The sequence below is a fragment of the Chiloscyllium punctatum genome, chromosome 11, assembly GCF_047496795.1.
Source record: "Chiloscyllium punctatum isolate Juve2018m chromosome 11, sChiPun1.3, whole genome shotgun sequence".
In the NCBI taxonomy this organism is placed as follows: Eukaryota; Metazoa; Chordata; class Chondrichthyes; order Orectolobiformes; family Hemiscylliidae; genus Chiloscyllium; species Chiloscyllium punctatum.
In genome coordinates this window covers 19247681-19272711 of record NC_092749.1, presented here as the reverse complement: position 1 = coordinate 19272711, position 25031 = coordinate 19247681, and the positions used below count along the sequence as shown (strand labels likewise).

The window sequence follows — 25031 nt, the reverse complement described above, 5'->3', positions numbered from 1 at the left end:
TTTTCTATTTCAGTAAATAAAACAGTCAGATATATTTTGAGGGAATGAGTGTGACTAATTACTACAGTAAAGTGAAAAGTGCAAAAAATCAACAGAATATTCAAAATTCAGAATCTTATTTATTAACTGGGATTAAACAATGCCAAACAGATGCTATTGCAATTGTCGATGGGACATCTGCCCACTATTTTGTACAAAAGCTATGTTGCTCTTCAGGATTAGAATTCTATTTTCAGAAATGTAAGACAGTAATTCTGCCTATTTCCAAGATTTGCTTTAATTGAATTATTTTGAACACAAATAGGAACCAAATAATTGTTAAATATAGATTTTTAAGTTTATGTTTGATTGTTTTTATAATTAGAAAGTAACTTCATGATCTTGCTTTCTTACAAAATTACCTGTGGTTGTTAAAATCCCTCAGGAGATTGTTGCAGAGAGTGTGTATCAGTGCAAGCCATAAAAGTTTTGTAGAAAGAGCAATTCAAATGGCTTGTGCTCTTAGATATTTCTGAAACACTTATAAGGTCAATTTCAGCTGTTCAAAGATGCAGGCTGTTACCTGCTCCACCATCCATCCAACAAAAATGACAGACAATGCAAATCTTCTGCTGCTATTCAGCACGACTGTAAAAGAAAACATACCATGAGAAGACATTTTCACATTTTAAAGACTGAAATTCATGTGTTCAAGGATGTACAGTACTTGTCTGTTACATAGTTAAGCATTTTTTTTAACATTGAATCTTGAACTAAAACAAACAGGCTTTTGAATTAGTTGGAAAGATCACGTGCCATGTGAGTGTGAGTGTGAGAGAGTGTGAGGTTCAGTGAGGAAACTGGCAAAATAAAAGTGGCAAGCAAGGTTAATGCACTTATTGCTGTATATACTATTTCATCCACTGTGAAATGTATGATGAATTGCTATGGAGGTCTTTTTTCACAAATGTCGTTACAAAAAGAAGCATTCAGTGAATTAGATTTTTTGATCCTGTGAAGTTTTGTACACTCTATCACTGTAAACACAAAATGTCAAAGATTCATTGAGGCTTGATTCATTGGAAGAACAAGGGTAGTCACACAACGAAAGAGCTGGACTATGACTGCACACCTTGTTCCAACCACTTAAGTGGCCAGTGACTCTTCCCTAGGCTTTGCCACTGGACAACTAGTGTGCTTGCCTTTTAGACACTAGGTTCTTTTAATACACATATTGGAGTCATATGATAAATATAGGGCACCAATTTACAATTCAAACAGATTTAATTATTTCATTTCTGTTTCAAATCTATTCTTTCCACAGCTAGAAAGTGATTTTTTTGCTCTTACAACGTTGGTTGACACCTGAAAATTCATGATGTAAATATTTGTGAAATAAAATCTCATCCAAGCTCCATGTCTTTTGTGAACAGGCAGCTGTAGAGCACATTTGCTCACTACAGAAACGTTTGATGCTTGGAAAATGAAAGGTAGAATCTAACCTACATTGACACGGCCAGACACTAAGAGGAGTGAATGTTAGAAATCCACACTCAATCATGAATTTCCATCTAATCTTTTTGTTTTAAAAATCCAGAGCTTTTCCATTTAACTTTTAATGGAAATTTATCAGAAGGCTTTTCTCAAAACCAGCAAAATTAATTTGCAGTAAAAGTCTACAGCCATCACAGTTTTCCATCAGCAATAAAGATGATTTTTGTTCAGAAATTAAGTTTACGACATTCCAAATCTTTTTGAAGAGCTGATAGGGTAGGTGGATGCTGACACATATTGCATTCATGTCAACTGTTAACTTTCACTGTAAATGTTAAAATACAATTATCTGTAAATGGATATTTCAAGTTTGAACAGTACAATTGAAAACTGTACCCTACAGAAACATTTTTACATTGCAAACTCACTGGATTTCAGAGAACAAAATGGACTACGACCATAATATTATTTCAAATTATGATAATTAAATAGGTGATCTGATATAATGAGCTCATTACCTCTGACAGCTTGTGCATTTGATGCAAGCACAAAGAATTTGATGAGGCCAATGTACAGTGGTGAATAATCATGTTCCCAGATCACAGCTGGAATCACAAGGAGTTTCCCATAGCCAGACAATAATAAAGCTATTAGCAATGTGTTGCAGTTTGATTTCTTCTGGATGAAATCTTTGTTTGTTAACCACAAAAAGAAAAATGTCCCACTCAGGAATGCTGCTAGTTCTAGACACCAAAAAAAAGACACATTAATTTAAATATTTTGTGGAACTGTTGCAAGTGATACTTTAAATAAAAATATTTTAATTTATACAATGCATTTTATATTGTAAAATACCTCAAGCTGTTTCATAGGAGCATTTGCAAGTAAAGGCAAGGAATTTGACCCAGTGACACTGAAGGAACAATGATAAACTTCAAAATCAAGCTACTGAATGGCTTAGAATGGAAGCTGCAAGGGGTGGCGTTTGCGTTTACCTGCTCCCCTTGTCCATCGAGATGGTAGCTGTCATGGGTCTAGAATGTGTTACTTGCAAATCTTGGTGAATTTATGATGTAGAATAAGAAACCATTTCAGGTCCTACATTCTCAACATCCCTTCCTAAATATCTTCCCTCTGTTCTCCAATTTTACTGACTTCTCAAGAATGGCAAACAGCTCAGCCTCTGTGCTGAAGAGTGACCTTATAGAGGTTTATAAAAACATGAGGGGCATGGATGGGGTGAGTAAACCACAAAGTGGGTGAGTCCAGCACCAGAGGGCATAAGTTTGGGGAGAGAGGGGAATGATTTAGAAGGGATCTGAGGGGCAACGTTTTCATGCGGAATGATGCGTGTGTGGAATGAGCTACCACAAGAAGTGGTAGAGGCTAGTACAATTACAACATTTAAAAGGCATCTGAATGGGTACATGAATAAAAAGGGTTTCGAGGTATATGGGCCAAATAGTGGCAAATGGGACTAGATCAGTTTAGGATATCTAGTTGGCATGGACGAATTGGACCGAAGGGTCTGTTTCCGTGCTGTAGAATTGTGTGACTCTATGGAGTTCAACATGGAGCCTCACAAGGAGATATTGGATCAGGGAACCAAAAGCTTCATCACAGAAGTAACTTTTAAAGAGTGTCTTAAAGGATGAAGAAGTAGAGGAGTTGAAAGGTTTCAGATGGAATTCCAGAGATTAGGGCCTAGGCACTAGCTCGAAGTGCTGGTTGCCAATGTGGGAGCAATTAAAATTGGTGATATGTAAGATGCCACAAATGGTGCCAGGGAGAGATCTCAGAAGGCTGTAGATCTGGACGTGGTTACTGGGATAGGGAGGGACAGACCATGAAAAAAGCCGAAAACAAAGCCGAGAATTTGAAAATCTAGTTGTTGATGGACTTGGGTCAATATACACAAGTGAGCAAGCGATGAGGGTTGAAAAGGATTTGGTGCATTAGGATAGGAGAACTTTGGATGGTCTCACGTTTGTAGTATGTCAAAACTGTGACAGTGTAGGAGGAGGTCATTCAGCTGATTGTGTCTGTGCCATCTCTCTAAATCAGACAGAAAGTCAAATGCAAATTTGCTAATGACACGAAGTTAGGCAACATTATAGACTGTGTCAGTGATAGTATAAAATTACAAAAGTATATTGATAGAATAAGTGAACGTATGAAGCAGTGCCAGATGTGAGCAAGTCTAAGATTATCCGTTTTGGTCTGAAAAAGGTTAGCTCAGGGTTCTTGCTAGCTCGTATGAAGTTAAATATGGTGGATATCCAAAGAGACTTAGCATTCAGGTACATAGATCTTTAAAATGTCACAAACAGCTGCAGAAAATAATCAAGAAATCTAATGAAATGATGGCCTCTATATCTACAGGATGAGAGTACAAAGGTGCAAAAGTTAGGCTGCATTATACAAAACCCTGGTTAGACCCCACTTGGAGTACTGTGAGCAGATCTAGGCACCACACATTAAGAAAAATATATTGGCCTTAAAGGGAGTACAACATAGGTTAAGAAGAATGATACCTGGACTTCAGGGATTATGTTACAAGAGAGATTACACAAATTAGATCTTTATACTCTCAAATTTAGAAAGTTAAGGGGTGATCTGATTGAAGTCTTCAAACTATTAATAGACCTGAATTGGAAAGGAGATTTGTCCAATTTTATATTTGGATAAAGTCTTCCATTATAACTGCACTGTAATTTTTGCACCTCCTAATCCTTTCCTTTCATTGGTAGCCCATAGACCACATCAAACAATGTAATTAGTGTTTTTGATCGTTAGCTCTCCCATTATTCTGTGCATCTTGATAACCATCTCTAATGTTTGCCCCTGGTTACCACACCCATGCCAAGTTAGTTTAAACACTACTGAATACCATGAGTAACTTAATTCCCAATCTTGAGGTGTGAACCATCCAATGATGTCTTCCCAAAATCAGTCCCAATATCTCAAATATTTAAAGCACCCACTCCTTCCTGCACCAAATTTCTAGCCACTTATTCATGAAGTTATTGTTCATGTTCCAAATTCACTTGTGTGTGGTATTGGAGTCATGTGGAGATTACTACTTTTTATGTCTTGCCTGCTAATTTTCCAGTCAGTTCCCCAAATTCTGACTGCAGGACCTGTTGCCTTTTTCTCATTATGTATTGCTTGCAATGTGGATAATGATTGCTGATTGTTCCTCCATTCCTGACAGTGCACCCTCAAGCTACTTGACTCTGGCACCAGGGAGGCAAAACAACCACTCTGCAGAGTGAAGTGGCTGACCAAGACAGCATAGAAGTACTCAAGTTCATAGGAAAATGAGGCCTGGATGAAAGTTTTAGAAGATGAGCTGAAGCATGGACAAATGCAAATAGGCTTGAGTGGATATGTGCTTTGGAAGCTTGTCTTAGTGTCAAATAGGACTCCAATATTTTGGATGGTCTGATCGAGGAATAGAATCAGTGACTAGGGAATTAATTTTGTGGCATCAACTGAAGACAATGACTCGTTTGGATGAAATATGGAATGTCAATATTTTGTTTGGATGAAATATGGAATGTCAAATAGCCTGTGAGACAAATCAGACAGTGGAGGATTCAAGACAGGTGGTGGTAAGCTAAGGCTGGGTTTCATCAGTTTACAATGAATTGAATAATGCTGCAAAGGGGTAGCATTTAAAATATTATTTGCGATGGGCCAAGAATAGCACTGGATGGGGGGGGGGGGGAAAGCACTCAACACAGATAATGTTTAATTTGAAACCTTTCCTTTGAAAAGCAGCTATGTTTTCTTCTCGAGTTCACTTGCCTTGTCTAGATTACATTAACAGGTAGGTAGTTGACATTTACAATTCCTGCTTGGGATGTGGGCATCACTGACATTTGTTGTCCATTCTGTTGCCTTTGAACTGGTTGACTTGATAGGCAATCTCAGAGGCTACTTATGAATCAACCAAATTGCTGTGGGTCAGGAGTCACACAAGTCAGACCGGGTTAAGAATGGTCAGGTTCGTTCTCTAAAGTAGATTAGTGAACCTGATTGTTGTAAAACCTAATCAACAGTGGTTACGGATTGCCATTAGACGAGCATGTAATTCCAGCTTTTTAAAAATTGAATTCAAATTTCACCATGATGGAATTTGGGGCTCCAGATTACCACTACACCACTTACCCAAACTAGCTAATCCAAACATTTGGTAGAAGTCCCACTCTTTGGCATAACGAATTATATCTGTTGGATCTACAATTTGCTGCGAATCCTGTAGCTGTGACCACCGAAGATACGCTTCACACAACAAGCAGAATATGCACAGTTTCCAATGAATCTAAAGAAAATGATTACAAAAATGTCATTGTGTTAACCATTCTGATATTATAAGACGTGATATCCCTCTTATAGGATTATACAAGTAATTGAAGCCTAACGTTGCTGGAGGGCACTTGGTTTCTTTTAGCTATTGGCTCTATTCATTATCAATGCCTTCAGGAGGCAAAGGAACAAAACTGTAAAAGGAAATAAAACAGCAAGTTAATAAGTGTGACCAGAAAGATTTTATCAGCAAATGCTCCATTTTATGACAAATATCTTGGTCACATGATGTAGAATGTGTGTGTTGTATATTAATGTAATTATAAAGGAATTAATCATGAAGTTTTACTGTAATTTAAGAAGTACTTACATTAATTTTGGTATTCAGGATGATGTGCCTATAAGCTTGAACTTTACATAAGATTGCATCAATGAGAATGATCACAGGATCATATTCAACGTACTTGTCAACCGGTTTCTGGCATGATTTCTGAAAGTAAAATCATAGAACATGGAACATTACAGCACAGTACAGACCCTTATACATTAACGTTGTGCCAACCTGTGGAACCAATCTGAAGCCCATGTCACCTACACTCTTCCATTCTTTGCCATGTATCTATCCAATGACTATTCAAATGCCTTTAAAGTTGGTGAGTCTACTACAGTTGCAGGCAGTGCATTCCACACCCCTACTACTTTCGTGTAAAGAAACTACCTCTGACATCCGTCCTATATCTGTCATCCCTCACTTTAAAGCTATGTCCCCTCGTGCTAGCCATCACCATCTGAGAAAAAAGGCTCTCATTGTCCAACCTATCTAACCCTCTGATTATCTTATATGTCTCAATTAAGTCACCTCTCAACCTTCCTCTCTCTAACGAAAACAAGTCCCGCAGCCTTTCCTTGTAAGACCTTCCCTCCATACCAGGCAACATCCTCAGACATCTCTTTTGAACCCTTTCCACAGCTTCCACATCCTTCCGATACTGCAGTGACCAGAACTGTACACAATGTTCCAAATGTGGCTGCATCAATGTTTTGCACAACTACAGCATGATCTCATGGTTCTGAAACTTAATCCCACTACCAATAAAAGCCAGCACACTGTATACCTTCTTAACAACCTTATCAATCTGGGTGGCAATCTTTTAGGATCTATGGAGACAGAGATCTCTCTGCTCATCTACACTACAAAGAATTTTACCATTAGCCCAGTACTCTGCATTCCTGTTACTCCTTCCAAAGTTAATCACCTCACATTTTTCCACATTAAACTCCATTTGCCACCTCTCAGCCCAGCTCTGCAGCTTATCTATGTCAATTTGTAACCTACACCATCTTTCTCACTATCCACAACTCTACCGACCTTAGTGTCATCCGCAAATTTACTAACTCATCCTTCTATGCCCTCATCCAGGTCATTTATTCAAATGAAAAATAACAATGGATCCAAAACAGATCCTTGCAGTACCCCACTAGTAACTGAACTCCAGGATGAATATTTTCTATTAACCACCACCCCCTGTCATCTTTAAGGTAACCAATTTCTGATTCAAACTGCTAAATCATCCTCAATCCCATGCCTCTGTATTTTGTGCAATCGCCTACAACAGGGAACTTTATCAATGAGTTAGTGATATCCATACACAGCACATCAACCGCTTTACCCTCATCCACCTGTATGATCACCTTCTCAATGAATTCAATAAGGTTTGTGAGGCACGACTTACCCTTCACAGAACAATGTTGACTATTCCTCATCAATTTATTTGTCTCTAGATGATAATAAATCCTATCTCTTATAACCCTTTCTAACACTTTACCCACAACCAAAATAAAGCTCAAAGGTCTATCATTTCCAGGATTGTCTCTACTGTCTTTCTTGAACAAGGGAACAATATTTGTTATCCTCCAGTCTTCTGGTACTATTCCTGTAGACAATGATGACAAAAGATCAAAGCCAAAGGCTCAGCAATCTCCTCCCTGGCTTCTCAGAGAATCCTAGGATAAATCCCAACTGCCCCAGGGGACTTATCTATTTTTACACTTTACACAAAATTGCTAACATGTCCTTCTTTTGCACCTCAATCCCATCTAGTCTAGTAGCTTGTATCTCAGTATTCTCCTCGACCACATTGTCTTTTTGTATTGTGAATACTGACGAAAAGTATTCATTTAGCGCTTCCCCTATCTCCTCTGACTCCACGCACAACTTCCTACTACTATTCTTGATTGGCCCAAATCTTATTCTCATCATTCTTTTATTCCTAATATTGCTAAAGAAAGCCTTAGGGTTTTCCTTGATCCTATCCACCAATGACTTCTCATGTCCCCTCCTGCCTCTTCTTGGCTCTCTCTTTAGGTCTTTCCTGGCTAACTTGTAACCATCAAGCGCCCTAACTGAGCCATCACATCTCATCCTAACATAAGCCTCCTTCTTCCGCTTGACAAGAGATTCAACTTCCTTAGTAAACCACGGTTCCTGCAGTCGACAACTTCTCCCTGCCTGACTGGTACGCAATAGCTGTCCTTGAATAACCTCCACATTTCAATTGTGCCCATCCCCTGTAGTTTCCTTCCCCATCCTATGCATCCTGAATCTTGCCTAATCACATTGTAATCGCCTTTCCCCCAGCCATAACTCTTGCCCTGCTATATATACCTATTCCTTTCCATCACTAAAGTAAACATAACTGAATTGTGGTCAAAATATTTTTCAGTATCATGGTCATGAATACTCTAATTATAACATTAATATTTATTGGTTTGTAGAGAATTACATCATAATCCTTACAATGACTAGTGAGTTGTATTATTATTCTACATTAATGCAAAAAAAAATTTGATTCAATGAAATAAGAACGTAAGAAATATGAGTAGTAGATAATTATTAAAGCTACAAACATATTGTTGTACAATAAGTTGTTCACTTACTTCAGACAAAAAAGAAACTGAATGTGGACTACTGTGTAGCACAGACCAACATTTAAATTACATTTTTCATTCTGCCATTTGGGAGTTAGGAGCACATCTGTTTATTAATTCATTCCTGGCTAAGGGACTAAGGGAATGGTGCACTTCTGGAGATGTTGTTTCTGAAGATCTTGTGGCAAGGCTCCATCTGGTTGATCCATGACACAGAGCAGCCTAGTTAAGGTCCACATCATCAAAATAAGTTAGCTGAGCAGTTGTGTCCTTGCTATTTGTGAGAAGCTACTGTGTACAAATTGGTTGCCAAATTCCCCCCCCATCTTATCACTGCTCAAAGCAAAAGAACAACCTGGCTCTGAAGTACAATGGAATATTTTTGTACTTGTTAAAGGTGCTGAAAAAATGCAATTTATTTATTTTGTAAACATTTGAATATGCACCTCTTTCCTGGACAGGAGCAGGTGCAAAAACAATCAAAGTCATGAAAGCTCTGTTTTAGTATCAAGGAAAAATTGTTCCTACTGGTGAATGATCAAGAATAAGAGGCTACTGACTGAAGATTATTTGTAAAAGAAGCAATAGTGACAAGAGGAAAAACATTTTCATGCACGATTAGTTATAGGCAGCTCACCAGCACCTTCTTAAGGGCAGCTAGTGCAGGCAATAAATCATGGCCTACCCAATAACACTCAAATCCCATGAATGAATTTTTAAAAATCACAAATTCACTTGAGAGTGGGATGTGAACATGTTCACTTGAGGCAATCAAGGAGGAACTGATTTTCCCACACATCCACCCACCTCATCGACTGCTTGCTCTTGATGTGGTCTCCTCTACATTGGGGAGACAGGACACCAACTCGCAGAGCAGTTCAGGGAACATCCCTGGGACGCACGCACCAACCAACCTCACCACCCTGTGGCCAATCACTTTAACTCCTGCTCGCCCAAGCATATCAAGTCCTGGGCCTCCTCCACCACCAAATCAAGCCACCTGCCAATTGGAAGAATGCTTCATTTTTTGCCTCAGGACTCTCCAACCACACAGCATTAACACTGACTTCACCAGTTTCCAAATCCCCCCTCGCCCCACCTCATCCCAGATCCAAATTGGCACAGCCCTCTTGACCTCTCCTACCTATCCATCTTCCTTCCCAACTATCTGCTCCTCCCTCCCACCCACCTATCACAATTACTTCCCACTTGCCTTCACCCCCACCCCACGATTTATCATTCAGCCCCCTTACCCCTCCACATTCCTGATGAAGGTCTTATGCCTAAAATGTCGACTTTCCTGCTCCTCAGATGCTGCCTAACCTGTTGTGCTATGGCAGTTCCACACATTTGGACAGTGAATTATCAGAAGAGAGTAATTATACAAAATGCAATAGGATTTGCGAGCATGTGCAGCCACAGCCAGAGATGTCATGAGGCCTTGACAGGGCAGACCTCAGGAAGCAATTGCACAGGCATCAATTACATCTCCACATACTATGCACAGTGATGTCATTATCAGTGGCACATTGCTGAGAACAAGTTTGGCACTAACTGGAGCAAAATAAGGAGTGTATGTCCTCCAGCTGCTGCGCTGTCTGCTCCAAAAGAACTGCTAAAAGCTATGTAGCAGAAGGATTTCTGAGTCTTCATCCAGTTTAATCGCTTGGCAGGGTAGATGCAGAAAAGTTGTTTCTCTTTATGGGAGAGTCTATGAATAAGTGGTTGCACATTTAAGAGATGAGCAAGAATTCCTTCTCTCAGAGGGTGATGAATCTGTGGAATCTTTTACTGAGAGGCTGTTGAGGCTGGATCATTAAGTACATTCAAGTCTGAGAGTGATATTTTTAATCAGTAAGGGAATCAAGAGTAATAGGGAAAAGGCAGGAAAGCAGAGTTGAAGATTATCAAGTCACCCATAATTCAATTGAATGGCAGACTTAATGGTCTGAATGGCCTACTTCAGCTTCTATGTTTTATGGAGATGCTGCTGCGCCTGTTTGCTACCATCTTCCTCTATCTTCTTCAATAGAATAGTAATTTATTGTCAGTGAGTTTGAGAAGATTTGTAGCTTCAGTTGAGGTTCTGTGTATAAGTTTGCTTGCTGAGCTTGGAAGTTCATTTTCAGATGTTTCATCACCATAATAGGTAGCATTATCAGTGAGCCTTTGATATTGCACTGGTGCTAGTGACCCGCTTTCTATTTATGTGTTTAGGTTTCCTTGGGTTGGTGATGTCATTTCCTGTGGCGATGTCAGTTCATGTTGTGATGTCATTTCATGTTCATTTTCTCAGAGGGTGGTAAATGGGGTCCAGGTTGATGTATTGGAATGCCATGCTTTAGGAATTCTCATGTCTCTCCCTGTTTGGCTTGTCCCAGGATGGCTGTGTTGTCCCAGTCGAAGTGGTGTCCTTCCTCATCTGTTTTTAAGGATACTAGTGAGAGTGGGACATGTCTTTTTGTGGCTAGTGGATGTTCATATATCCTGGTGGCTTGTTTTGTAAACTAATGTCATTTACAAAATACCTTGCAAGATCTGTAACAAACACTACATTGGACAAACAGGCAGAAACTGAGTCACCGGTATACATGAACATCAACTAGCCACAAAAACACATGACCCATTCTCACAAGTATCCTTACATACAGATGGGGAAGGACACCACTTTGACTGGGACAACACGTCCATCATAGGGCAAGCCAGATACGCATGAGAATTCCTAGAAGCATGGTATTCCAACCAGGACTCAATCAACAAACACATCTACTTGGACCCCATTTACCACCCTCGGAGAAAAAGAACTGGAAATGACATCACTAACTCAAGGAACCCAAAACACAAAAAGAAAGCGACTCACTTACACCAGTGCTTCACTGGAGGCTCACTGATGATGTTACCTAGTATGGTGACGAAACATCTGAAAATGAAGTTTCCACCTCAGTGAGCAAACTTACAGACAGAATTTATCGTCACTTATATTTTTACAAAACATACTGTGAAAAGTATTTAAGTTGCTATACTCCAACGCCTTTATTAATAACAAAAATCATATTTTAAAAAATTAAGATACAATTCATCTTTGTTCAATTCACAGCTCATGGGTTTCCAAGGTTGAGGTAAAGGAAGGAACCACTTTCTCCATCACAACAGAAAGTTGACATGGAAGCCGTCAAATCTCAAATCGGATTATCATGCCGCCGAAGATGCCACAGAGACCGTTTCAAGGATCCATCACGTCTCATTGCTGAAGCAGACCACCATGTTGGGCCATTGGAATTCTGGGACAGAAGACTCCATACAAGTCAACCATTGGAATATTGGGTTGAACCTACCCCATTGCTGAAAGTGCCGCTTATCCAGGCCATTGGAATCCCGAGCTGGACACATCACGCTGCCGAAGCAGACCACCACTCTGCAGTACCCACCAGTGCGCAGCCACAATGGCCATGAAGAATGGATCACACCGCCTTCACCGCTGCAGCAGCCTCCCGAAACGACCTTTACGGTGTGTAATCCGGCAGCAGCTTCTCAGGATAGTTCTCTCACAGGACCTGAGTTAACAGCTGCTATTTCAAAGGAGCGGGTCGACAGTATAGCAGATGTGCAATGATCTTCAACATGGTTATCCACATTGAGACTCTTCCAGCAGTGCCATTTACTTCCAACACTTATATCATGGCAGTGAATACATGCCCTCTTTGTGTCATCTGGTGACACCTTCAAAATAAATCTGAAAAGACCAGAAGAAACAGGAACAGTAGGTCATTCAGCCCCTCAAGCCTGCTCCTTTAACAGTACCATGAATGATTTGACATTCCTCACGTCCACTTTCCTGCCCTTTCCCTTTGACCCTTGCATCCCTAACTAATCAAGAATGAATCGAAGCCTCAAATATGCAGCCTCCATTGCTTTCTCTGGCAAGGATTTCCAAAGAGACTCAAACCTCTGATAAGAAATCCCATCCTGCCTCATTCTTGATTTGGCATCCACGATAGTGAGAAAATGCCTTTTGGTCCTGCACTCTCCAGGAGGTGAAACATCCTCCCAGCATTTATCATGTCAAGCCCCTGAAGAATCCTATATTCTTCAGTGAAATCATCTCTCATTCTTTTACACTCCAGTGAGGAGAGTCCAAACCTGTTTAATGTTGGCTCATAAAACAATCCCTCAATGTCAGGAATCATCCTAGCGAACCTTGAATTGTATACAATGATATATTTTCTTAAATAAGGAAACCAAAACATCTCTCAGCACTCCAGATGTGGTCTCACCATCTTGTAATAAGATTGCCCTACTCTTACACTCCAAACCCCTTGAAATAACGCCCAACATTTCATTAGCCTTCCTGATTAACTGCTGCACCTGTATCACTCGTGCAATCTACATTTCCACATATAGAACATAGAACATAGAACAATACAGCACAGAACAGGCCCTTCGGCCCACAATGTTGTGCTGAACATTTGTCCTAGCTTAAGCACCTATCCATGTACCTATCCAATTGCTGCTTAAAGGTCACCAATGATTCTGACTCTGCCACTCCCACAGGCAGCGCATTCCATGCCCCCACCACTCTCTGGGTAAATAACCTACCCCTGACATCCCCCCTATACCTTCCACCCTTCACCTTAAATTTATGGCCCCTTGTAACACTCTGTTGTACCCGGGGAAAAAGTCTCTGACTGTCTACTCTATCTATTCCCCTGATCATCCTATAAACCTCTATCAAGTCACCCCTCATCCTTCGCCATTCCAATGAGAAAAGGCCTAGCACTCCCAACCTGTCCTCGTACGACATATTCTCCATTCCAGGCAACATCCTGGTAAATCTTCTCTGCACCCTCTCCAAAGCTTCCACATCTTTCCTTAAGTGAGGCGACCAGAACTGCACACAGTACTCCAAATGTGGCCTGACCAAGGTCCTGTACAGCTGCAACATCATTTCACAACTCTTGAATTCAATCCCTCTGCTAATGAACGCTAATACACCATAGGCTTTCTTACAAGCTCTATCCACCCGAGTGGCAACTTTCAAAGAGCTATGAAGATAGACCCCAAGATCCCTCTGCTCCTCCACCTTACTAAGAACCCTACCGTTAACCCTGTATTCCGCATTCTTATTTGTCTTTACAAAATGGACAACCTCACACTTGACAGGGTTGAACTCCATCTGCCACTCATCAGCCCAGCTCTGCATCATATCTACGTCCCTTTGCAGCCGACAACAGCCCTCCTCACGATCCACAACTCCACCAATCTTCATATCGTCTGCAAATTTACTGACCCACCTTTTGACTCCCTCTTCCAAGTCATTAATAAAAATTACAAACAGCAGAGGACCCAGAACTGATCCCTGCGGAACTCCACTTGTAACTGGGCTCCAGGCTGAATATTTACCATCTACCACCACTCTCTGACTTCGATCGGTTAGCCAGTTCTCTATCCAACTGGCCAAATTTCCCACTATCCCATGCCTCCTGACTTTCCGCATAAGCCTACCATGGGGAACCTTATCAACTGCCTTACTAAAATCCATGTACACTACATCCACTACTCTACCCTCATCCACATGCTTGGTCACCTCCTCAAAGAAGTCAATAAGACTTGTAAGGCAAGACCTACCCCTCACAAATCCGTGCTGGCTGTCCCTAATCAAGCAGTGCCTTTCCAGATACTCGTAAATCCTATCCCTCAGTACCCTTTCCATTACTTCGCCTACCACCGAAGAAAGACTAACTGGCCTGTAATTCCCAGGGTTATCCCTATTCCCTTTTTTGAACAGGGGCACAACATTCACCACTCTCCAGTCCCCTGGCACCACCCCCATTGACAGTGAAGACAAAAAGATCATTGCCAACGGCTCTGCAATTTCCTCTCTTGCTTCCCACATAATCCTAGGATATATCCCGTCAGGTCCGGGGGACTTATCTATCCTCAAGTTTTTTCAAAATGCCCAACACATCTTCCTTCCTAACAAGAATCTCCTCTAGCTTACCAGTCCGTTTCATACTCTCCTCTTCAACAATACGGTCCCTCTCATTTGTAAATACTGAAGAAAAGTACTCATTCAAGACCTCTCCTATCTCTTCCGACTGAGTATATTTAAGACTGAGATAAATAGGTTCTTGATTGTAAAGGGGTTCAAGGGTTATGGGGAGAAAGCAGAAGAATGGGGTTGAGAAATTTATCAGTCAATTCCCAACCCATGCCAATATACTACCTCCAACATTGTGGACTATTATCTTATGAATGTGAACTTTGAGAAGTTTTGTAGCTCAGGTTGAAGGTTTGCTCGCTGAGCTAGAAGGTTTGTTTTCAGACATTTTGTCACCATGCTGGGTAATATCATCAGTGAGCCTCCGGTGAAACACTGGTGTTCTGTCCCACTTTCTATTTATATGTCTTGGTCTGTTAAGGTGGGTGATAGCATTTCCAGTTCTTTTCCTCAGATCATACAGTCAGAAATGTACAGCATGGAAACAGACCCTTCGGTCCAACCCGTCCACGCCAACCAGATATCCCAACCCAATCTCGTCCCACCTGCCAGCACCCGGCCCATATCCCTCCAAACCCTTCCTATTCATATACTCATCCAAATGCCTCTTAAAATGTTGCAATTGTACCAGCCTCCACCACTTCCTCTGGCAGCTGATTTGATACACGTAGCACCTTCTGTGAGAAAACGTTGCCCCGTAGGTGTCTTTTATATTTTTCTCCTCTCACCCTAAACCTATGCCCTCTAGTTCTGGACTCCTCGAACCCAGGGAAAAGATTTTTCCTAGTTATCCTATCCATGCCCCTCATAATTGTGTAAACCTCTGTAAGGTCACCCCTCAGCCTCCAATGCTCCGGAGAAAACAGCCCCAGCCTGTTCAGCCTCTCCCTGTTGCTCAAATCCTCTAAACCCTGGCAACATCCTTGGAAATCTTTTCTGAAGCCTTTCAAGTTTCACAACATCTTTCCGATAGGAAGGAGACCAGAATTGCACGCAATATTCCAACAATGGCCTAACCAATGTCCTGTACAGCTGCAACATGACCTCCCAACTCCTGTACTCAGTACTCTGACTAATAATGGAAAGCATAGCAAACGCCTTCTTCACTATCCTATCTACCTGCGATTCCACTTTCAAGGAGCTATGAACCTGCACTCCAAGGTAGCTTTGTTCAACAACACTCCCAGGACCTTACCATTAAGTGTATAAGTCCTGCTAAGATTTGCTTTCCCAAAATGCAGCATCTCGCATTTATCTGAATTAAACTCACTCCATTTGCCACTTCTCAGCCCATTGACATATCTGGACAAGATCTTGTTGTAATCTGAGGTAACCCTCTTCGCTGTCCACAGCACCTCCAAAAATTTTGGTTTCATCTGCAAACTTACTAACTGTACCTTTTCATGCTCGTATCCAAATCATTTACGCAAACGACAAAAAGTAGTGGATCCAGCAGCGATCCTTGTGGCACTCTACGGGTCACAGGCCTCCAGTCTGAAAAACAACCCTCCACCATCACCTGCTGTCTTCTACCTTTAAGCCAGTTCTGTATTCAAATGGCTAGTTCTCCCTGTATTCCGTGAGATCTAACCTTGCTAATCAGTCTCCTGTGGGAACCCAGGGAGATAGTGATGAAAGAGATCAATCTGAGACTGGTGTAGTTGAGAAAAGAAGCGAGTCAAACATCAGGTCAGGCAGGGACAAGGTAGGACTAATAAATTAAACAGCATTTATTTCAATGCAATGGGCCTAACAGGGAAGGCAGATGAACTCATGGCATGGTTAGGAACATGGGACTGGGATATCATAGCAATTACGAAACATGGCTCAGGGATGGGCAGGACTGGCAGCTTAATGTTCCAGGATACAAATGCTACAGGGAGTATAGAAAGGGAGGCAAGAGAGGGGGGGGGCAGGGGGGCGTTTTTGATAAGGGATAGCATTGCAGCTGTGCTGAGGGAGGATATTCCCAGAAATACATCCAGGGAAGTGATTTGGGTGGAACTGAGAAATAAGAAAGGGATGATCACTTTATTGGGATTGTATTATAGACCCCTTAATAGTCAGCGGGAAATTGAGAAACAATTTTGTTGGGAGATTTTAGTTATCTGTAAGAATAATAGGGTGGTTATGGTAGGGGATTTTAATTTTCCAAACATCGATTGGGACTGCCATAGTATTAAGGGTTTAGATGGAGAGGAATTTGTTAAGTGTGCACAAGGCATTTTTCTGCCTCAGTATGTGGACGTACCGACTAGAGGTGCAAAACTTGACCTACTCTTGGGAAATAAGGCAGGTTGGTAAATGGGGTCCAAATTGGTAAATGCTTATTGATGGAATTTTGGTTTGAATGCCAGGCCTCAAGGAATTCCCATGCGTATCTCTGTTTAGCCTGTCCTAGGATTGATGTGTTGTCCCAGTCGAAGTGGTGCTTCTTCTGAGAATGTGTTTAGGGGATAAGCAGGTAGGGAAAGAGTTAAGTTGAGTTTTGTGAAACAGGTTCAGCTGAGCATGACTCAAATCAGATACGAACTGGAAGCAAGAGTAATGGGTTAATAAGGTGGAAAAGCATTCATTATGCAGAGCCATTTAACAATATTAGAAGCATTCAGTATGTAAGTTCAGTTTAACAAAGTGAAAGTATTCATTATGTGAAGACAGTCAAGGTTAAAAACATGCATTGTGTAACAGCAGAAGGCTGTTGATGCTCGATGATTGTAACAGTCACCCAACCAACATGCATGATGCCTTATCTGGATGGTCCTCCCTATAAAATAGACGATATAATTCATTAAGAGACTGCCATTGCAGAGAAGACTGTGAACTCATGTCTCTGTGCATATGGACGATCATTCTCTCTCCCTCCAGGGCCCAGAATAAAGATGAAGGAAGTAAAACTACACTGAGTTTCTGAGCATTTTGTTTCAACTGGGGGGGGGGTGGAAACAGGACGACACTTCTTTATCAGTGTGCAAGGATACTAGTGACAGTGGGTCATGTCTTTTGGTGGTTAGTTGGTGTGTTATGGACTGGGCCAGAGTCTTCAAAACATTTTTAAGCAGGTAGCAAGATGGTAACTTTGCTATTTATTTAGCTAGGTGTAAAGGGAGTAAATTAGCTGGGTCCACTTCAAGTTTTAAATAAACAAAATTTATTTACAAACTTACTGAATGAAACACAAAGAGCAGAAAACAGAATACTGGATAACCTATCCTATCCAAGCCCAACTAAATGACACTGTTCCGTAAATACTCGTAACAGTCCCAAAACACACAACCGTTAACACAAACAGTAAACAATGGCACAGGCAACTTAAAGTTCAAAGTCGTAAAGGCAGAAGGACAGAGAGAAGGTTTCCAGTTTCCCCTGCAAATCTTACTCAACTCACTTCTGAACTGAAATGGACTGCACAGCTACAGAGCCGACCATACCCCCTTGACGATACCAGTTTTTCAAAAGACCTTTCAAGCTTTTGGCCTGAAGCACTGTTAGGGTAAACAACAAGGCCCCAATGAACCAAACTTCAGACACGATGGAGCCTGGCCAATTACCCCTCTCTGAAAAAAACTCAAGAGCAAAAGTAACCTTGTACAACACCAGCATTGTGACAGTGGTGTTCATGTATCCTGGTGACTAGTTTCCTGCCTGTCTGTCCGAGGTAGTGTTTATGACAGTCCTTGCAGGGTATTTTGTAAATGACATTGGTTTTGCTTGTTGTTGGTATAGGGTCCTTTAGGTTCATCAGTTGCTTTTTCAGTGCGTTGGTAAGTTTGTGGGCTACCATGATGCCAAGTGGTTGGAGCAGTCTGATAGTCATCTCTGAGATGTCTTTGATATATGGTCGTGTGGCTAGAGTTTCTGGGGGTGTTGTGTCTACTTGTTTGAGTTTGTTGTTTAAGAATTGGAGGACTGTGTTTATCAAGTACCTGTTGTTCTTGAATATGCTATATAAGTATTTTTCTTCTGCCAGTTGTAGTTTCTGGGTGCTGCAGTGTGTTGTGACCCATTTAAATAATATCCTGATGTAGCTCTGTTTGTGGGTGTTGGGATGGTTGCTTCTGTAGTTAAGTATCTGGTCTGTGCGTGTTGCTCTCCTGTGGACGCTAGTCTGCAGTTCTCCATTTATTGTTTGCTCCACTGTGACATCTAGGAAGGGGAGGCTGTTGTTACTTTCCTCCTGTTTTGTGAAATTTTTGCTAGTAAGCATGTTGTTAATGAAGTTGTAGGTTTCCTCTAATTTGTTCCATTTTGTGATGACAAAGGTATCATCCACATCATGAACCCAAAGTTTGGTTTGGATCATAGGGAGGGCTGTTTGTTCAAGTCTCTGTATTACTGCTTCTGCTAAGAAGCCTAACATTGGTGATTACATGAGTGTTGCATTGATTTGTTTGTAGGTTTTGTTGTTGAAGCTGAAGTGGGTAATGAGGCACAGGTCTACTTGCGTGAGGATGTTGTCCTTGCTGATGAAGTTGGTGCTGTTTGGTGTTTGTGCCCTCGATTCATCTCGTAGTGTGGTTAATGTCTCTTTGGCCAGGCTGATATTAATTGATGTGAATAGGTTGTTACGTCAAAGGAGGCCATTATTTTATCCTCTTCTAATGTGGTATCTTTGATGACGTTCAGGAACTCTTGGGTGGAGTGGATGGAGTGGCATGAGTCTTCCTCTAGGTATTTCAGTTTTCAGTGGAGTTCATTTAGTAGTCTGTATGTCAGCGTGGCAGGGAGTGAGACTATAGATCCAAGGGAGGTGGGGGGGGCGGCGGCGGTTTGTGTACCTTAGGGCATCCTAAAAGTGAGGTGTGTTCAATCCATCAGGCTTCATTTTTTTGGAGATCTGTCATGTTAATTTCACATGATTTATATAACTAAAAGGACTGTAACAAACATTACATCGGAGAGACAGGCAGAAAACTAGCTACCAGGATCCATGAACACCAACTAGCCACCAAAAGACATGACCCACTATCATTAGTATCCTTACATGCAGACAAAGAAGAATACCACTTTGACCGGAATAACACAGCCATCCCAGGACAGGATGAACAGAGACACACACGGGAATTCCTCAAGGTCTGGCATTCAAACCAAAGTTCCATCAATAAACACATCGATTTGGACCCCATTTACCAATCTCTGACAAAAAGAACCAGAAATGTTTTCACCCACCTTAACAGACCAAGAATAGAAAGTGGGACAGAACACCAGCACTTTACTGAGTCATAGAGATGTACAGTATGGAAACAGACCATTTGGTCCAACCTGTCCATGCCGACCAGATATCCCAACCCAATCTAGTCCCACCTGCCAACACCTGGCCCATATCCCTCCAAACCCTTCCTATTCATATACCCATCCAAATGCCTCTTAAATGTTGCAATTGTACCAGCATCCACCACATTCTCTGGCAGCTCATTCCATACATGTACCACCCTCTGCGTGAAAAAGTTGCCCTTTAGGTCTCTTTTACATCTTTGCCCTCTCACCCTAAACCTATGCCCTCTAGTTCTGGACTCCCTGACCCCAGGGAAAAGATTTAGTCTATTTATCCTATCCATACCCCTCATAATTTTGTAAACCTCTATAAGGTCACCCCTCAGCGTCTGACGGTCCGGGGAAAACAGCCCCAGCCTGTTCAGCCTCTCCCTATAGCTCAAATCCTCCAACTTTGGCAACATCCTTGTAAATCTTTTCTGAACCCTTTCAACTTTCACAACATCTTTCCAATAGGAAGGAGACCAGAATTGCACGCAATATTCCAACAATGGCCTAACCAATGTCCTGTACAGCCGCAACATAACCTCCCAACCCCTGTACTCAATACTCTGACCAATAAAAGAAAGCATATCACTTCTTCACCATCCGACCTACCTGCGATTCCACTTTCAAGGAGCTATGAACCTGCACTCCAAGGTCTCTTTGTTCGGCAACACACCCGAGGACCTTACCATTAGTGTATAAGTCCTGCTAAGATTTCCTTTCCCAAAATGCAGCATCTCGCATTTATCTGAATTAAACTCTATCTGCCACTTCTCAGCCCAGTGGCCCATCCTGTTGTAATCTGAGGTAACCCTCTTCGCTGTCCACTACACCACCAATTTTGGCGTCATCTGCAAACTTACCAACTGTACTTCTTATGCGTGCATCCAAATCACTTATGTAAATGACAAAATGTAGAGGACCCAGCACTGATCCTTGTGGCACTCCACTGGTCACAGGCCTCCAGTCTGAAAAACAACCCTCCATCTCCCTCTATCTTGTACCTTTGAGCCAGTTCTGTATCCAAAATGGCTAGTTCTCCCTGTATTCCATGAGATCTAACCTTGCTCATTATTCTCCCATGGGGAACCTTGTCGAACACCTTATTGAAGTCCATATAGATCACATCCACTGCTCTCCCCTCATCAATCTTTTTTGTTACTTCTTCAAAAAACTCAATCAAGTTTGTGAGACATGATTTCCCATGCACAAAAGCCATGGTGACTAACCCTAATCAGTCCTTGCCTTTCCAAAGGAGGCTCACTGATGATGTTGGTGACAAAACATCTCATAGCAAACCTTCCAGCTCAGCAAATAAAGTTACAATTTCTCATGTTATAACTTAACCTTTTGTGTTTTCTCAAACACCTGCCCAATACAACATCTTCTTTAAACCTGGAAAAGACCATGTAGAGTGCAATAAAGAAGCAGTGAAGGGAATGATAGGTCTCTTTTCCTACTTCTTTTCCTATTGCGACCCCCTTTTGAGGCTTTCACATCATCATAAGGAAGATGGGATTAGAAAAGGGAACTGGGTATCGTTAGCATGAACAAGATGGGCCGAAAGACCTCATCTATTCTGTATCATTTCTTTGGTTCTAACTTCCCTGAGCCAGAACTGTGAGGGATTGGTGTTCTGTGTACACATTCGTGCAGAACCCAAAATTGTTGTAACTTAATCAGAGTTCCATTTAGAGTCCCATCCTAGAGAAGTCCTACGCGGTGGAAATGGGATCCTTCAGCACACATGATGGACTGAGTGGCTTGTTTTACAAGGTAACAATCGTATCTGATTCTAGAGACGTTGTTTGAGGATGGGTAAGATTCTGCACTTACACAAATGGTTATCTTGATGATCCCGTGGCTGTAGTCCCTATGAAGTTCTTGTGCCTCCTCATTACATTCGATGCACCGATAGCATGCCGCCATTCTGACCAACGGCCGTTCACTTTTAAAAACCCAAGCGCGAAGCCCAGACACACACCCCAGTTCCTTACCGTTGCCAGGTTACCAGCCCGGCGTGACGCTCCGGCGGGGTGTTCGCGTGCAAAGACGTCACCCAGGGCCTGTCGGGAGATGTAGTCCTCCCTCTGATTGAACAAACCAGTGTCTAACCCGGTAGAACTACATCTTCCAGATTGCAGCGTTTCCCACCTCCACCTCCTTGTACGTTTCCCAAAGAAGCAGACCCGCAAAAAAAATGGCAGCTGCCAGTCAGTCAGTCGCGGCGGCCGTTGTTGTTACTCAACTTTTATTGTTTTCCCAATGCCGCTCGGCCTGGGCCGAGTACTTTTCTTCGCTTTTGTCCTTTAATAGCAATAACCATCTGCAGAAGCAAGGCTGTGTCATGCAATCTGAATTTGGAAACTCTGAAGACTTCGTGGAGTGCGGTGAGAGATTGACTTTATTTTTTTATTGCCACGTCCTTTTTTTCGTACAGTATGCTGTACAGTGCAGTTTTTCTGACTTCCGCATCCGCGGTCAAGATAGGTACCTGCTAAGTCACTGTGACGATTGGATCCATGTGGGGTTTATGGAGTTATTTATTGAAAAAATGTGTAATTGCGAAGCATTCTGAATGGTCTGAAATCTCTAAACAAAAACATGATTATTACAAAAACTGTTTATAGGCTTCTCTTTTGACAATGATGAATAGTTCAGTATTAATGACGGCTCAAGGTGTACTGTCATCTGTTCTTAGTACACTGCTTATTACCCTATGCGTCGCAAGCACAACAGTTTGAGCCTTTAATATACTAAATACGAATTCAAAGTTCTTCACGGGGGGGGGGGGAAGGGTGACCAGAAGCTTATGCGAATAGCTTTTGTGAGGGATTTTGAAGGTGAGGAAGGAAACAGGAAACTTCAGGCGTTTGCAAAGTGAGGTCAGTGAGGCTAGCTATGGGTGATTTAAAAAAAAATCAAGAACTGGCCATCAGAAAAATTCGTCGTAACTTCATGGTTCAACTGGAATTCTTGATAACTTTTTGGCATCTGCTTTTAGGGTATTGCGGGGTTTGTACAATGGTTGTATTGATCCTGAGGACATTAAGCTGAAATATGTACACTTGGAATGCTAGGAAGAATAGTTCTAATTTTGTTCGAGATAAGTTTGTCTCCACTGTCTTAAAAGAAGACTGATATCATTGCTGTACCCCTGTACTGGAAATGTAACTGTTTGTAAACGTCAGTATTGTGGGAAGGACATGTTTGTCAAATTTATTTACTGCCCCTACAGTCAATAAGTCTGTCACCTGTTTGGTATCTACACCCAAGAAGCACCAAATTCACATAAAATTGTTAATAAACCATTGTTATTTGTTCAACTTATAAGTTCATAAGATAAAGGAGCAGAATTAGGCCATTTGCCATTATACTGTAATGACAGAACTGTTCTGTAAGTGATACAATGACCTATTTATATAACTTCTCAAGTTTCTCTGCCTTTTGTAGTTACAGTCTTGGGATTTTTGTTTTGCCCACTTTATCTGGTATGCAGGTTCGCTCCAGTATGTCTCTATTTCCTGTGCAAGATCACAGGACAGCCATCAGACATGAGAAACCAGTCTGTTTTGCCTTCTCTAAGCAATTGAGTTGCCTTCTTGCCATCTTGATTGTGAATTTCCTGGAACATCCTGCATCAACACAAAAAAGAAAGACTTGAATTTATTGTGCTTATTGCAATCTAAGGATAGCTCAAAGCACTTTAAAATGATGAACACATTTCACAAGTTAATGTTGGAACTGTAGCAGTTGAATTAAACATAACTAGGCCCATAAACAACAATGTGATAATGACCAGATGATCTGTTTTACTGAAATTAATTGAGGGATAAATATTGACCATGTTTTGGGAGAGACTGTGTCTCTGCTCTTCTTCAAATAGTGCCATAGGATGTTTAATGTCTGTCGAGCGCACCAGAACAACTGTGTAATGTCTCATCTGAAATATACCTAGTAACGTAATGGAGCATGAGGGGCACCTTTTTTTTCACACTTTTCATTTTGCTTTCTAAATTAGCTGAAAGGAGATGTGCTAGCATAAAAAGAAATTGCTTTCCACCTAACTCCCCCATAACGAGTGGGCTCCTTATCAGTATCCCCCACAGTAACCTCAAATTTATATGATAATGATTTGGTAATAAAGCTCTGCATTTTTGGCACATGTTGCCCATCTTGAAATGCCAGGAAGTGGTTGCTATTGATTTTCATGCTGTCTGATCTATATCCCATTGTATTTAATTCAGCACCATTCATCAGTTGTACTGATCGAGAGATTTCTGTCCAAACTGTTTATCCGTAGCAATATCTAGAGGTCGTGGTTCATACCAACAGTATTCTGGCCATATCCTTTTGGACCAGGCTGTAAAGAAGTAGTTAAACAACCCAATGTGGGTTAAATTTGTTGTATGTAAATCAAAGATTTACTCCCACCACTCTCAGTATCAATGGTGTGAAACACTTCTGTGACAAAAAGGCAGGAATGGGTATTTGATTGCTATTTGATATTTAAATCCATGTTTGCCATTGCCTAATTGCCAGTGGCTATCTTGTTTGAGTGTGGTTGTAATGCTAAATAGATAAGTGGTCTCTTAGGAGTTGACACAGTTCTCATTTGACTTGCTTGATGCTGGAAGTTTGTAATTCAGCTAATCTTTTGTAGATTCAGTTGTGCATTAGCTGAGTTGGACACTATTGTAGTTATCAAGGAAATGGGTTGTTTAAGCAGGCATTGCTGCAACATTGGGGGAACCTGGAGTAAGCTAGTCACTGGATTTCTCTTGTCTCGGTCCAGGTAACTCTGTCATTTAGTGTTCCAGCTGTGATCTCGGCTGAATAAGCAGCAGGAAATTGATCAGATGCTCTCCGGTATGATGCCTGAACTCAGTTAATTTATCTTCAGTGTCACTGCACAAATTTATGAGCTCTCTGAATGTACAAATAAGGAACATGAGCAAGCCTTTCAGTCTGTAATGCTATTATATAAAGATAATGGCCAATCTGATTTTAACTTCAGTCTACATTCCTCCATACTGTCAAATCTTTCATCTCCATGGTAGTC

At 41.3% G+C, this 25031-nt stretch overlaps 2 protein-coding genes across 3 annotated transcripts in view; one reads left to right on the top strand and one right to left on the bottom strand.

The window, feature by feature from the left end:
- Nucleotides 1-99: 99 nt before the first annotated feature.
- On the bottom strand, nt 100-22002 carry arv1 (ARV1 homolog, fatty acid homeostasis modulator). Its single transcript, XM_072580416.1, has 5 exons — nt 21806-22002; nt 6155-6274; nt 5647-5800; nt 1992-2216; nt 100-627 (listed from the first exon to the last, which is right to left on the bottom strand). The coding sequence occupies exons 1-5, from the start codon at nt 21896-21898 to the stop codon at nt 521-523; spliced, it is 699 nt and encodes a 232-aa protein (XP_072436517.1). The 5' UTR covers nt 21899-22002; the 3' UTR covers nt 100-520.
- A 139-nt stretch (nt 22003-22141) lies between these two features.
- Nucleotides 22142-25031, top strand: part of ttc13 (tetratricopeptide repeat domain 13) — a 63028-nt gene continuing 60138 nt past the window's right edge. The window contains exon 1 of one of the 2 annotated variants that reach the window (XM_072580405.1): nt 22142-22359. In XM_072580405.1, coding sequence (XP_072436506.1) covers nt 22170-22359 — 190 coding nt within the window. In that variant the 5' untranslated portion in view covers nt 22142-22169. The remainder of the gene's footprint in view (nt 22360-25031) is intronic. The other variant, XM_072580406.1, reaches the window with a different exon arrangement.

Coding starts and splice junctions, on each gene's coding strand:
- arv1 (XM_072580416.1), bottom strand. CDS start 21,898: ATGGCGGCATGCTATCGGTGCATCGAATGTAATGAGGAGGCACAAGAA. Junction 6,275..21,805: donor TCATCAAGATAACCATTTGT/GTAAGTGCAGAA, acceptor TTTTACTTTCAG/AAATCATGCCAGAAACCGGT. Junction 5,801..6,154: donor TCCTGAATACCAAAATTAAT/GTAAGTACTTCT, acceptor CATTTTCTTTAG/ATTCATTGGAAACTGTGCAT.